The sequence below is a fragment of the Micromys minutus genome, assembly GCF_963924665.1.
Source record: "Micromys minutus genome assembly, chromosome: 19".
Classification (NCBI taxonomy): domain Eukaryota; kingdom Metazoa; phylum Chordata; class Mammalia; order Rodentia; family Muridae; genus Micromys; species Micromys minutus.
In genome coordinates, this window is record NC_137954.1 from 36,069,732 (window position 1) to 36,085,578 (window position 15,847).

General features: G+C 47.1%; 1 protein-coding gene across 1 annotated transcript in view; it reads left to right on the forward strand.

The window, feature by feature from the left end:
* INPP5D (inositol polyphosphate-5-phosphatase D) overlaps positions 1–15,847 on the forward strand; it is a 96,650-nt gene that overhangs the window by 38,883 nt on the left and 41,920 nt on the right. The window contains exons 3-6 of the mRNA XM_080932838.1: positions 5,688–5,838; positions 8,110–8,281; positions 9,907–10,047; positions 15,215–15,302. Of these exons, the coding sequence (XP_080788964.1) occupies positions 5,688–5,838; positions 8,110–8,281; positions 9,907–10,047; positions 15,215–15,302 (552 nt within the window). The remainder of the gene's footprint in view (positions 1–5,687; positions 5,839–8,109; positions 8,282–9,906; positions 10,048–15,214; positions 15,303–15,847) is intronic.

Here is a 15,847-nt window from a genome sequence, read left to right on the forward strand (position 1 = left end):
AATGACTTGGTGCATCTTTTAAGGAAGGCCACAGCTGCAGAATGAGGAACAAAAGCTGGCAGCCTGGATGCTAAGTTCCAGCACTATCCTTCTGCTGGGGGTTCCTGGAGTAGGGGTAGACCATAGGTAACCTCCCCTGTTAGCTCTAAAACTTTACTCCTATACCTACCAAACTCTCCCCAAACTCCAGCTTCATATGGCCATCTGCTTCCTGCTAGGACTCCGACTAACGCCTATGACACCTTTCTTGACCACTATTTTACATTTACATAAAATAGTTGAAAAAGCACCATATTTGGGGATTGTTGGGAGGAACAGAGTGGGGAGGGGAGGTGGTACACTGAGCCCCACCTCTTACTGTTTCTCTCTATCTCCAACCCCAAGCACACAGAAGGTATCTAACCTAGTTTTATTTCCCGTGGCTGTAATAACAAAAAGCAACTTGGCGGGGGGGGGGCAGGTTTATTTTCGCTCACAATTCCACATTACAGCCCTCTCTAACGGGGAAGTGAAAGTGGTGGCCAGGCAGTGGTAGCACAGGTGGATCTCTGAGTCTGAGGTTAGCCTGGTCCACAGAGTGAGTTCCAGGACCACCAGGGCTTCACAGAGAAACCCTGTCATGAAAAACAAAAACAGACAAGAGATAGAGAAAGAGAGAGACAGACAGGCAGAGACAGACAGACAGAGAGAAGCACGAATGTAAACAGCTAACCACATCCACAGTCAAGAGCAGAGAGAAATGCATGCATGCATACATATGTTACACTCAGGGTCTCCAATCACTCTGACATAGTCCAGGACCCAAAATAGAGGATGGTGCCACCCACAGTGGGCTGGGTCTTCCCAATCTACTAAATTAAGACAATACCCCTCTCCTGTTCCCTGCCTACCCCCCACATCCATACCCCCCACCCCCGCCCACATGCCACAGACCAACCTGATCTAGACAATTCCTCGTTGAGGTTCTCTTCCTAGGTAATTCTAGATTGTGTCAAGTTCACAATTAAAACTACAAATTCTTGCCTGTCATTCTGGCCCCAGTGTGATAGGTGGATATGTGCAATATCTGATGTAGGAAGGGACCTCGGGGCTCATTACTGAAGGACATTACTGTTCCTCCTGGTCCACAGTTAGTACACGGCCACCTAGAAGATCCTTCCCACATGTTGGTTTAGACTTAATGGGGTTTATTGGCTACACATAGCTTGCCATTCACTGACCACCCTGCCTGGACACAGAGCCTTTCTGTGCCTCCAAGAGACTCCTTTCTCTGGCCTGTTGAGACCCATATCTTCACCATCTTCTCTGCCTCTGTCTGCTGCCTATGGAGACAGGCTGCTTCCTGCTGGCCCAATGGCATAACAATTGAAATTTACCTCATGGGAATTTGCTTCCCTTAGGAGGACCTCTGTATTCTTTCTGGGTACTAGAAATAGGAAGCACTCAGAGCTGCCCCTGAGCCCCAGCTCCTGGGTAATAAATCTGTCTTAGAGTGTGGCCATATGGCCTTTGCAAGGACAGACACGTCTCTGTGGAATGGACCCAGGCTACCTACCTGGCATCTCTGCCTCCTGTCTCATCCCCATCTGCCTCTTCAGTTGCCCTTGTGTATGGGTATATTCATTGCACACACATATGAACAAGTGAATTTTGTTGCTATGACTGAATACCACAAACAGAGTCATTTATAAAGATTAAAGACCGGGCATGTAGCTTGAGGGTAAAGCATCTGCCTAGCACGAACGAGGTCCCAGCCAAACACACATGAATAACATACATGAATAGAGGCGTACAGCTTCTGTGGATGTGAGATGCCTAGGAACAATGTGCTGGCCTCTATCTAGGGAGGGCCTTCTGCTGTATCACATCATGGCACAAGGTATCATATGACCAGACAGCGAGCGTGAGCTGAGATTGCTTTTCCTCTACAACAAGAGCCATTGACACCATGACGGGCCCCACCATTACACAGGCTCTACCTCCAAATACCATTTACCTGTGAATATGAGGATTGCCTTTCTAACAAGTGGGAAGACAGTCCAGACTATCCCTCTCTTGGGGAGCCCTGCACATGGACAGTGAAGGAAAGCCTCCCTTCTCAGCAGTGCTATTCCAAACTGGCTCCTGCTCATGTATCCGCCCGGAGATGCCGCCATCCCTGACATTTGAGGTCCACCCTACACTCCCTATCTTCCTAAAAGCCTGACCCACATAGGCAGTCAGCCACCCTGGCCTGCCCGACCCTGCCCCCTGGTTTCCATGACTGTGCAAACACAAGCAGGGGACAGAGGGACATGGCTGACTAACAACTCTCAGCATTCACAGCTCCTCCAGCTCCTGTCTCCTCCCTGCGGGGATCCCTTTAGCTTTTCTGTTCCTCTACTTGCTTAATACACAACCTGTTCACCCACCATTGTTTATCCCCCGCCCCCGCCCCCAGCCGCCCGCTTTGAGCATGTCTACAATTCAATAGTGCAGCACAGGTCCAGTTTCTGGGTTTGGTTTGGGTTTTTGTTTTTCTGCTGTATAAACCAATGTGCGTCTCAGCTTGCGTGCCTCCCAAACCCCAAATCTCACTGGCTTTCACACATGCAGTCCTTAGGCATTCTCCACTCCCTGCTGAGACTCCTTTCCCAGATGCACTCGTGAGTCAACCCACCTCGAATCTCTTTGATATATTCATTCTCTCTCCAAATACCCTGTGGCACATCATCGATTACCCATAACCCCCCACCAAGACCGCACACACTTACAACTGCTTTACCTGAAATGAGTTCACAGGTCTTACATCCCATCAAATTATTCTTGTTATTCCGTTCTTGTTTCCATTTGAACCACTGAAAGAATATTCTAGAAATCTTGGCAGGGGCTGCCACTCAGGTGGTTAACAGTGCTTACAAGAGATTGAGCAGCATGGAGCTTTGAGGACACATGGGAGTTTTATTGAAAAGAATAAACAGACAGTTTTGCTAAGCTCTCTATAAATTTACTCAGACAGCCTAAGCCATTCAGCTGAGCACGCTCCACACACACACACACACACACACACACACACACACACACAGATTTTTGTGTACAAAGCACATGAGCACACAGATACACTTGAAGAGAAGGAAGCACTCAGAGGGAGACCTGTAGCCCATATGGACTCTGAGTCCACAGAGACTCTTCTCACACAAGGCCATGTGACCTTACTACAGTGTGGAAGACCCAGGGATAAGCCTGAGAGCTTCCTAGATGAATCAGCTGTTTATCTCATTGCTGTAACAAAATACCTTACAAAAGCAACTTGAGGAAGAAAGAAGTTAATCTGGTTTACAGTTCCACAGTGATAGGGAAGATATGGCAGGAGGAGCAGAGGCCCCTGACCACACTGTGTCCACAGTCAGGATACAGAGAGATGAATGCTGGTGTCGGTTTGCTTTCTCCTTTTCACTCAGTCCTGGACCTCAGCCCATGGGATGACATCACCAGCATTTAGGATGGGTTTTCCCACCTCAGTAAGCCTAACCTAGATATGCCCAAAGATTTGTATCCATGGTGAGTCTTAATCCCATCAAGTTGGCAAGATACCTGAGTCTGTCCCATTCACATGAGATGATGAAGCTACCAAGTCAAGCCTCAGTTCAAGCTGTCAAACCATCAACAAAAGGAATCTAATGTAGAGGTTATTGAGTCAACCACCTGCTCATCCTCCTCTGAGGACCCATCTTCCTATTGGCCTGGTTTACCACAAGCAATGGGTTTCTTTCAGCAAGAAGGCAGCTAGCTGGCCCCAAAGAAAGGGTTCACCTCTGATCTCTAGACCTGAAGTTGGACACAAGTCATTGTTAAAATGATAGGGACAGCTAGATGTGGTAGCTTATGCCTGGAACCCCAACACTTAAGTAGCTGAGACAGGAGGATTGCTATGAGTCTGAGGCCAACCTGAGCTACAATGTAAAACACTATCTTAAAATAAAATAAAAAGTTAAATAATAATAACAGAAGAGTGAACTATGGGCAGACACTGGCCCAGGTGGAGGGATCACGACCCAGCAAAGTCACAGAAGACTTGGTAGAAAGAATGTATCTCATTACCCAAAACAACTTGGTCTTTTGCTCTGGCTGCCTCTAAGGATAGCGGTCTTTGCAAGGGTATACCTAGATGGAGGAAAGGGCATCTTGGCGGGGGCCAGACTAACTGTTCAGGGAAAACCTTGAATTTCCTGCTAGAGTTGCCTCTTCCACCAACATTCAAAAGATCCTGGTCCCAGAGTGTTGTGATAGTAGAGCAGAGACATCTCATCATCAACAACAGAGGCACAAACTCGTGAAGATCCTTGTGTTGCTTAGACCACTTTCTGACTTGTGGTTGAAAAAACAAGCAAGCAAACATAATTATGAGCTGTAGAGGGGGCCAAGTGGTTAAGAGCCCTGGCTGCTCTTGCAGAGTTTCCTGGGTTCAGGTCCCAGCACCCATATGGTTCTCACTGATCTCTAACTCCAGTCCAAAGGATCTGATGCCCTCTTGTGGCCTGCATGGGCACTGCAGTCATATGGTACACATGCATAGGTGGTGGGGGGGGGGGCAAAACATTTTACACATAATTTTTTTTAAGTAACCAAGTCTAGCATGGTAGTGCATACCTTCAATCCCAGGACTCAAGAGGCAGGAACAGAAAAATCTCTGTGAGTTCCAGGTTAGCCAGGGCTACATAGTGAGACCCACTCCAAAAAATATAAACAAAAAATAGAATTTACACAAATGGAAAAAGAAACTGCAAGAATGAATTTTCCTATGTTTAAAGACAATAATCAAATGTGGTGGCACAAGCTTGTAGTTTTTAAGTTCTTGAGTCTCTGATACAGGAGGATGGCTGTAAGCTGGAGACCACCTTGGGTTACACAGCCAGACCCCATTTCAAAAAGCCCTAAAAAAATAAATAAACAAGCCGTGTGTGGTGACATGCATTTTTCATCCCAGCCGCCTGGGGGTTGGGCCAGGAGGAGGATGTATTCAAGCTCAGTCCAGATAGTTTAAAGTGAACCTGCTTCAAATTGAAGTTTAAAATAGCAGCCTGTTGGTGCCTGGTGAGACACATTTGTAACCCCAACCCCCAGAAGACAGAGACAGGAGGTGTAGATTGCTTACATAGCTTGAGTCCCGAGTTCAATCCCCAGCACTGGAAAAGTCAGTCATTAATAAACAAATCGTTTGGGTGAGACTGTGTGTGCTTTGCATGTGTGAGAACCTGAGCTCTATCTTCAATGCCAAAAATGAAAAATGGTTTTTAGAAACGGTCTTTGTGGGGGGGGATCAAAAATAGCCCTGTTCACCACACACACACCTAAACTAGTAAAAATAGAACTCTTGGGCCTTTGAGATTATAGGTGATTTCTTTTTAAAAACTGGCATTTTCTAATTTAGATATAATTAAAAATAGACTAATTTGTATAGTAAAATACTTATAGAAACGAGTTTTAACAGATGGAAAGAAAGAATAGTTTTTAAAATATTCCTATTTGCACTTTTGCAAAGGGCTCCTGGGAGCCACCGGCTGCAGGATGTGGGGTGTGGGTGGAGACCCCAAGGCTTTTTCTGGAATACAGTCACTCCCAGTCTCTTCAGTCTCTGCTCCAGGTGGCCTTTGCGGTTGGGTGACAGTCTAGCTAAAGTGTGCTTTGACCGGGGCTTCTGTCCTCAGGCTTCCGAAGGTGTCCCCATGAGGTTCTTCTCGAAGCTGGACCAGCTCATCGAGTTTTACAAGAAGGAAAACATGGGGCTGGTGACCCACCTGCAGTACCCTGTGCCTCTGGAGGAGGAGGATGCCATTGATGAGGCCGAGGAGGACACTGGTAGGAAGGGAAGGCAGGGATGGCGAGGGCGGGGAGGTGCCAACAGGACTCTGTGGTCTAGTCTCACTGGTGTGTAGACTACAGAACCTGTTTGGAGGTTGAAAGATCCTTTCACAGGGGTCATACCAGATATCTGCATTGCAGTTCACAACAGTAGCAAAACTACAGTTACAAAGTAGCAACAATGTGAGGAACTGTATTCAAGGCTTGCAGCTTTAGGAAGGTTTAGAACCACTGGATTAGCCTGCCCTGCTGGCACAGAAATGATTGGTTGGGAACATGGCTCTGAAGTCAGGTGTGGACTAGAATTCTTGCTCCCTAGCTTGCTGTCTTTGTGGCCTTGGGAGACTTTGACTCTCTGAACCACAAGCTTCCCTTTAGAGAGATTAGATAACAGTAGCACGTGTTGATATCACAAGATCAGATGAGAGCGAATGGGATGCCAGTCACGGTGCACAGCAAACACTCTACATATTAGGTTACCATCAGTTTCATCATTATGATGAAACCAGTGAAGATGGTCCATGCACAGAAGTGGGAGGATGGGAAAGTTCCATCATTAGAGGCAAACAATGGTCATGGTGATACACGCCACTGGCTATCCCAAAATTTAGGAAGCCGAGGCAGGAACAGCATAAGTTTGAGCTAGCCTGGGCTCTATAGTGAGATACTACCATCTATAAAGAGGCTTCTGAAATATGTTGGGAAAAACAAAAGTTCCCAAGAGTTTGTAGAGGCCAGCACAGAGACAAGGAGCCAGTCATGGAGATACAGGTATAAGCAGAACCCTGCAGCAGGACATCCTTCTTCTCATCTCAAAGGTTCCTTGCCTGACAGAAGCCCACAAGTTACCTCCTGCGCCCCTCAGCAGGTCAGTGTGTTCCCAACAGGTTGGCTCCTACCTGTCCTGGAAGAGAATATGCCAGGCACGTTCATTCGAGGCACCCTTTTGTACTGTGGGCTAGCTGTGGATTAACTGGCCTCTGTTCCTTGGAGACCCTCGGAAGGGCAGCCAGGAGAGATGCCTCGTTAGCCTGAAGGAGCAGCAGAGGCATGCAGTGAAGCACCTGTCCCAGGTGGCCATAGTTCTAAGCCTGCTTAGATGGAGACTGCTCTGTCTCCTCTGTCTGACCTCTAGAGATCAGCAGCTGAGGGGTAGCTGGGCTAAAGCCCACAAGATGGCCACATGGCAGCCTTGACCTTGTCCCGTAGACATGTCTTCAACATGGTCACCGTTGTCTCTTCCCTCAGGCCACCATGCTTTTTCTCGGTGTGCCCTGCCCCTGGCATGCCCATGGAAGCAAACCCCTAATGCTTCCTATACAGGCTCCGGGGAGAATCCCAGTTCTACTGACCTTGACTTCACCTACACAAACAAGGCTCCTGCTCACCTGCAAGACCTAAAGCTAAGCGACATCCAGGCCCAGGATCAAGGCATCTGGTCTGTCTTGGGTCTTCTTGAGGACTTGCAGTTCCAGGGCTCAAAATTCAGAGCTGTCTCCCACAGCCAGAAAGAAAAGAATGGGAAAATACACTGAAGAAAAAGATCCCTTGTTCCTGTCACCTGGGCAGGAATGTGGCTGGGTGCCAGGGTGGCCATTAGGGTCATTAGGGCAGGGCTTGGGCAGGAAATCCTGAATCTAAATGCCCCAGTCACCTTCACTTTTTGCACATGAAGGACATTTGAAAAAGGTGGGCAAGGGTCTCAATCTCCCAGATGAATGTCAAGTTGTTCATTTGGTATTTTAGGTCTCAGAAGGTCCTTGACTTTTCCAATGTGTTTCTGAGGGTCTAAAAGAGAGAAAGGAGCCCTAAGGCTAGAGAGAACAGAGAGAGAAGGAATGCAGAAACAAAGAGAGAGAGAGAGAGAGAGAGAGAGCCATTGTGTGGGCTCGATTTCCTGTCCCTAGGTCCTGGCTATACTTTGTGGACCCTGAGAGCCAAGTCACCTTGCAGATCTGCCGATTGGCGTGTTCAAGGCCAACAGTCCTGAGGGTGTCCAGTGCTGCTCAGGGCCAATTGACCTAAGGAGGTCTTTGCTGAGCAACGGGGTAGAACAAGACCACAGCCAGAGGCTTCAGATCTAAGGATCATGAAAGCAGGGTAGCCTCAAGAGGCTCCCTATCTAATCAGCATGGATACAGGAAGGAAGACTGGGAACAGTGGGGCAGGCTGGGCCTGGACCTCACATGGCTGTGGTAGAAACACAGAACAGGGCTGTATAGATAGCATCCTCACCAATGGCATTTGTCCCTGCTGTCCTCCTGGCAGAAAATGTCATGTCACCACCTGAGCTGCCTCCCAGAAACATTCCTGTGTCTGCTGGGCCCTGCGAGGCCAAGGACCTTCCTCTTCCAACGGAGAATCTCCGAGCCCCTGAGGTCACCCGGCTGAGTCTCTCTGAGACGCTGTTTCAGCGTCTACAGAGCATGGATACCAGTGGGTGAGTTTCTACCTGGAGGGTCCCCTGGGAAGCCAGCCTGTGCCTAGGAGCCAGGCACGCACAAGCCCAGGCTGCAGGGAGCAGCAGGCCTGCTTATTCATAGTAAATTTGGAAACCAATGTCTGTCTTTCTAGTCGGAACTGTCTCCCTGCCCCCAAGTTGTGTTTTTTGTTTTGTTTTGGATTTTTGTCCTTAGCCCATTTCTCTGTCAAGGTCTTCACATTTTCTTGTGAGACTTTATGATCTCCTCGGAGTGTTTTCTACATTCATAACTTTAAGGTCTTTGTCGCCCTGTGAGTGCAAGACTGCTTTTCATGTAGAAAGTCACTGCTCTTCTGTGGTCAGATGGCTCCTACACACCCAGGGACGCCCACGTTCCTGAAGCGTTTCTCATAGGAATCACTCCTCCAGCCTGTCACACTACATCCTACCCCAGCAGGAGAGCCTCTCCAGCCCACAGCCACACCTGAGAAACAGTAACCCCAAACCCCAGGAAATCCAATGTGACTATCTACATGCTTTTTCCTCTCACGGCTCCCATGGGGCTCCAGGATGATACCACAAACTTATAGCTTCTTTAATGGAGTGCACAGTATTAAGTGACCTGATTCATAAAAGAACTCCATCAAGTGCTAGAAGAAAGGCTGGCTGTATAGAGCTGGAGCCTAGGGAGTACATGGTCCCTGGGGATATGTGACAGTGGTGAGGGGATCAGGTAGTACAGCCTAACTGAGAGGAGACAACTTGGGTCCCAAACCAGGCCAGGGGCTCTGGGGACAAGTTGTGCTCAAGGTCAGGCCACCTGAACATCCACTACCTGGTCTTACATCCCCGGTTCTAATGACACAGGGAAGCCAGGCATGATGGTGTCTGTCATCCCAACACTTGGGAAGTCAAGTGGACATGATCTTATACCTTTAGTGACAGCACTGAGAAGGCTTGAGGTTGGAAAATCAAGAGCTCAAAAGTCAGCCTGGGCTGCACAAGCAAACCCTATTCCTTCCCCCAACCCCCGAGAAAATAAAATTAAGAATATGTTGACTTTACAATGGAGGCCTGATGTGACTCCAGCCCCTGTGTAGCACTCTGGGTCACCTTTGAGAGTTTGAACTTGGCATGTGGGTCAGAGCTATTTGTTATCTCTAAGCTAGATTGTCCTTCCAGCCCTTGGATTTCAGCTGTATGGACTAAGGAGATAGAGAACTGGCCACTCCATCTGTTTGTGAGGCTGTCTCTTTAAAAAGCAAAAAGTCAGCACACACCTTTGATCCCAGCACTCAGGAGGCAGAGGCAGGCTGTAAGTTCGAGGCCAGCCAGCCTGGTCTACAGAGTAAGTTCTAGGACAACCAGGACTGTATAAAGAAACTCTGTTTCCAAAACAAACAAAAGACAAGAATAGCCATTTTCCAGCCCTATCACCCCCTCCAACAGTGTCCAGAAGTGCTCATCCCAAGAGGTACTCTGGTGGCCTCTATCGGGCTCTGATCAGCCTCTCTGCCCACGTGAGGAACCTCTTCACAGAGGCAAACAGATCTCTCCCGGAACGTGTCTCTATCAAAAGATCAGGAGTCCTCAAGGTGGCTAGCTCGGGCGAAGTGGACTTTCGTTATTTCTTTGTTTCCCAGGCTCCCAGAGGAGCACCTGAAGGCCATCCAGGATTATCTGAGCACTCAGCTTATCCTGGACTCTGACTTTCTGAAGACAGGCTCCAGCAACCTTCCTCACCTGAAGAAGCTGACCTCACTGCTCTGCAAGGAACTCCATGGGTAATGGAGACCCCTAAGGGAGGGGTGGGGGAGCTCCACGGGTAATGGGGACCTGGAGGATGGTCACAGCGATGAAGGTGCCCATCAGAGTGACACTGTGTCTCCTCTCTGTCCACATGTCTCTGCAGTGCTCGGTTGACAGTGGGCAGAGTCTGGAATGCCCCCTTGCTTCTTTGAGGCTCTTGTCATAGAATCTGAATTCTAACTGGGCTGGGGAAATTGCTCATTGGTTTATTATTTTTTTGGTTTATTTTGGGGGTGGGGCATGTGCATGTGTGCCTGCGAGGGGATGTAGGGCCTTGTGCGTGCTAAAGAGATGTTCCTATTCTGTAGGGTTTTGTTGTTCGCTTGCTTGCTTTTAACTCAACTTAATTAGAGGCAGTTTCTCTGAAAAAAAAATGTGGAAGACACTGCCTTCTCATTTGTGTAGGACTTGGTATATATATATATATATATATATATATATATATATATATATATATATATATATATATATATATATATAACACATTATATATATATTATGTATATATATATATAATTTGTGTGTGTATGTGTGTGTGAGAAGGGGGAGGACATTCATGTGTTGTGGGGATACACATGTGCTGTGGGGGGACAGGCATGTACTGTGGTGTGGGAAGATATGTATGTGCCACTGTGGTGGTGGGGGGTGGGATACACATGTGCTGTGATATCTGTGTGTAGGACAGAGGACAGATAGACTCACACAGGAGCCTTCTTACCTCAGCAGTCCGAGCCCTTCAGACTGTACCCACTCTCCCCCTTGCTACAGCCCCCACATCCAGCCGATACATAAAGGCCCTGGCAGGAAGTAAATTAAAGTCACTTTGAGTGTGGGTGGTGACGGCTCAAGCCTTCCGGTCATGGCAATGTTTAAAGTGACCCAACATTAATTCCCCAGCACTGAAGTTACTGAATGACTGACCAATGGGTAAAATTTGTGATCTTTTTATAAATACTTTTGGTTGTACTTTTGAATTTTATTAACCTTAAAATAAACTACAAACATAAACACACTGTTGTCTGTGCCAGACACAGTGGCACACACCTCTAATCCCAGAATTTGGGAGGCAGAGGCTGGCATATCTCTGTGACTTTGAGGCCAGCCTGGTCTATATAATGAGTTCCAGGATAGAGAGACCCTGTCTCACAAAAACAGAAAACCCTGTAACTAGACTTTTATTGTACAGGCTGGTCTACCATGTAAAGAATCAGCAAAGAGTGTGAAAGGTTACACCAGGAAGTAGCTGAAAGCCATCCCGGGTAATGAAGCAAACCCCTCACACATTCGGGAAACGTTTCTCATGGGTGAGGGCTTGCAGCCAGTCTGTGCTAATTCATTTCCAGATCTCTGGTGCTCTCCCCATCTTAGCTTGCTTAATATTCAGAAAAGAGTCTTCCATCACCAGTAATCTAATTCACCATTCTATTTAAAGGCTCTCAAAGGCACAGGCAGTGCGTTTGGTAAATGTGACAAAGAATTTCTTTGACAAATTGGCCAATTGTCAGATTGGCCTGCTAGTCATTTGTTTCAATGAACTGGTTTTCTCAACGGATGCTCTTGCATACCACTGGAAGCAGGGCTGTCATTTTTATAGGTCTCCATGGTATTGTTTGTTCTGTTGTTGCAAATCTTTTATCACCAGGGGAAAATACACACAAAGGGCCCTTTCTTTAAAAACATACATGTATCATTTTGTGACAGCTCATAACAAGCTGTTGTTTCTGCCTGGACACAGGTCTTGACCTTTGCTGTGTGCTCACTAAGCTTTGTCCACGGCTCCCCACAACACCGAGTTCCCCAGCACCTGCCTCACCTCATCACTATGGTGACGGCAGCCCCTGCCATGCCTGCTTCTCTGGCACATTATGACTGGGTTAAAAGCTTCCATATCTCTATTTGCTGTATAATTAAGTTCAAGTTGTTCAAGAGACCGGAATGTTCTTCACCTCCCTGCACACTTTTCTTCACTTTTATAGATCAGGTGGTAACTAGGCGTGTAGATGGAACGCAGTGTTTTCTGTGCCTCAGGCATTCCTGCAGGTGCATTCCACATAAATCAAGTGTTAGAAGCGCTTTGATTAAACAGGACAGGTGTGTTAGCGCATTCCTCCGTTTACCTATCTTCTAGCGAGCACTGACTGAGGGTCTCCTGCATCCTGTTCTGAGAACTTAAGATAAAGACAAAGCAACAAACAGAAAACTGGAATTTAGTGACTGATCAAACAAATAAAGGCATGGGGCTGGAGAAATGACTCAGCAGTTGAGAACATTTGCTGATCTTTCAGAGGACTGGACTTGGGTTCCTAGCACCCACTGCGACAATTCTAAGGGATCTGGTGCCCTCTTCTGACCTCCGTGGACACAACTTTACATACAGGGCACATACATATACTCAAAATAGAAAATTTTAAAGTATATTTAAATAAAGGAATCACTTACATAAATAAATCAAATAGGCAGAAATATATATCTGCATTTTATTATTTTTAGTTTACTTTTATCTGTGTGTATATGTGAATGTCATCTTATCTGTATGTGTACCACGTGCATGCATGAACCCAAAGAGACCAGAAGAGGGCCACAGATTCTTTGGGGCTGGAAAGACAGGCTGTTGGAGGCAGCTTACTCCACATGGTCAAGCTAAGAGTTGAACTTAGCTCTCTGCAGGAATAGCCAGCTTTTAACTGATGGCTTGTATCTCTGGCTACCTCTTCCTCGTTTTTAAAAGTTGCTTTTTTTGAGACAGGGTCTCAATACATAGCTCATCCCAACTTGACCCCTCTCTCCTCTTCCTTAGTTACCACAATGCTGAGTTTGTAAGTACGAACCACTATCCCCAGCTTTAAAAAACCTCACCCATAACCCCAGCACTGTAATAGACATAAAGGAACGCTGGAGCTGAACCCCAGCACTGTAATAGACATAGAGGAGGAACGCTGGAGCTGGCCCCCAGCACTGTAATAGACATAGAGGAACGCTGGAGCTGAACCCCAGCACTGTAATAGACATAGAGGAACGCTGGAGCTGAACCCCAGCACTGTAATAGACATAGAGGAGGAATGCTGGAGCTGAACCCCAGCACTGTAATAGACATAGAGGAACGCTGGAGCTGAACCCCAGCACTGTAATAGACATAGAGGAGGAACGCTGGAGCTGAACCCCAGCACTGTAATAGACATAGAGGAACGCTGGAGCTGAACCCCAGCACTGTAATAGACATAGAGGAGGAACGCTGGAGCTGAACCCCAGCACTGTAATAGACATAGAGGAACGCTGGAGCTGAACCCCAGCACTGTAATAGACATAGAGGAAGAACGCTGGAGCTGGCCCCCCAGCACTGTAATAGACATAGAGGAACGCTGGAGCTGGCCAGCCACAAGCCTTGCTTCAAGGCACAGAGGATAGAGCCAGACGCCTGACCTCTTTCTCTGGCCTCCACACAGGCACCGGTGCACCTGTACCGTCACGTGTGCATACAGCACACGCACACACACACACACACACACACACACACACACAGAGTGAGAGAGACAGAGACGGAAAGGCAGAAACTTTTAACACACGCACAGAGAGAAACTTTTAATGAGCAAATAATTGCTCCCCAGTAAATACTAATAATGTTTCTAACCATACCATACAGGGATTGCTAGAGAAAGGAAAATAGGATAAAAAATTATAAATCACTTTAAAATGGTATCTAATCCATCTAGAGCAAAAACAATGTAATCATACAAAAAGCACAGGGCCAAGATTAAATAAAAAGCAGATCAATAAGTAAACTTTATAGCAGCATATGGAAATGAGAAAATTCCCAACAAAAAAGTTGGTGAAAGAGATGGGCAATTTATTTAAGGAGAGATAAAGCACAGAACTATACTTAAAGGCTTTAGAAGTTAATATAAGAGGCCCACTCAGGACCCCAGGCACGTTCAGTCCTAAAGCATGACATGGTTATAGATATTAAAAAGAGAAAATTCAGCTGTAGCATGCGCGCATGGCATACGCAATGCCTTGAGTTTCATACCAAATGTGATTTAGACCACTGGTGGCAGTGCAAACCGATCCTAGCCCTTGGCAAATGCAGGCAAAAGGATCCGAAACTCAAGGTCACCTTGAGCTACCCAAGTAGGAGGCTATCCTGGGCTCCAGGAGGCCCTGGGGGAGGGGCAGAGGGAGGCAGTTCAGAAGGCAGTCAAGTCCTGGGATGTAAAGGCATGTGCCACCACTTCCAGCTTCCTTTATCATCTTTAAAAAGAATTTCATATGTGAGCACTGAATTTAAATCATTTTCCCTCCCTGTAGTCCCTCCAGCTCCTCCCAAACCCCCTCTACTCACTCAAATTCCTATCTCGTATTCTTTATCATTGATACAAGTATGTACATATAAATATATAAACGTAATCTGCCAATGTTATTCATAGGTTGCATGTTTTAAATGTGCTTTCCAGGAAGCTGGGGAGATGGCTCAGTGATTAAAGCCCCAAAGGACCAGGGTTCAGATCCCAAATTACCATATAAAAGCTGGCTGGATGTGGTCACTCACCTGTGATCCTAGCCTGCATGCTGGAAGCAAAGATTTCCTGGAGACATGGGGTGTCTGAAATGAGCTGGGCTGGAAACACTAGCTGAACCGGCCAGCTCTGGGTTCCAGAAACACTACCTCCATACCATAAAGCAGAGTGTGAGGGAGAATGACAGCTAATGTCAACCTCAAGCCCCTACATGCACACACACACACACACATACATGCACACACATCTAATAAATGAATAAAATATTTAGCTCTCAAACCTGGGCATTTGCATTTTTAGCGTGTGGGGGGGGGGGAAGGGGGAGAGGGAGAGAGACTCCTACAAACACCGAAGGTTAAGAAGCATGTTCCTAAGTAAGTTTATAGTTGTTTGTTTCCACATTGGAAACAGATTCTATAGGCTACATAGTGCTGAGTGGATTAAGCTCTGAAAAGGGTTAGGGTCTGGGCCAGGCCGCTGGGCTGACTGATCTTTGCCTGGGCATGTCCTTAAGGGAAGGGTGAGGGATTCGCCACTGGGGTGTGGCCTGTCTGCAGTTAGGACCTGTACTGCCTGGAGTGCTTCTAATCCCCACTAATTGTTGAACTTGACCTTGATCCTCTGCTCCCAGGGAAGTCGTCAGGACCCTCCCATCCCTGGAGTCTCTGCAGAGGTTGTTTGACCAGCAGCTCTCCCCAGGCCTTCGCCCACGACCTCAGGTAAGGGGTTTGGATTTGGAAAGATGCAATTGCTATACCAGGGACTCTGAAGGCAGATAGAAGCACTGCTTCCTCATGTTGGCTGGTCTAATATAAAAGCATTGGGGTGACGGTGGAGTGGGGGATGGGAGTGGGTGGTGAGGATAGAATCCATGCTCTTCTGTAAAGGCATTTCCCAACATTTTGTTCCTGACTTCAGACAGTTTCACCCATCAGACAAATTGCCTGGTAATGCAGGAGGAGGCAAGCAGGGCAGTTCCCATCATTTCTCCTCAAAAACTGAAAGGCTAGGAAAACATGAGGTTCTTCATGCACTTAGCCTCAGGGACTGCAAGATGGTGGTGCCCCTCCCCCACAGCTAGCTGCTCACGGTTGGGCAGGAGACCAGGGTCAAATGAAGTGTAGATCTAGCTATGTTTTTTAGTGCCCTCAGTAAATTTAAAGTCAAATAGGGATGATTCTTGCAGTAGCATTGTTAAAAATGTCATACAGAGGGGCATGGTGGCTCGAGTTCAAGGTCAGCCTAGTCTACAGAGCAAGTTCTA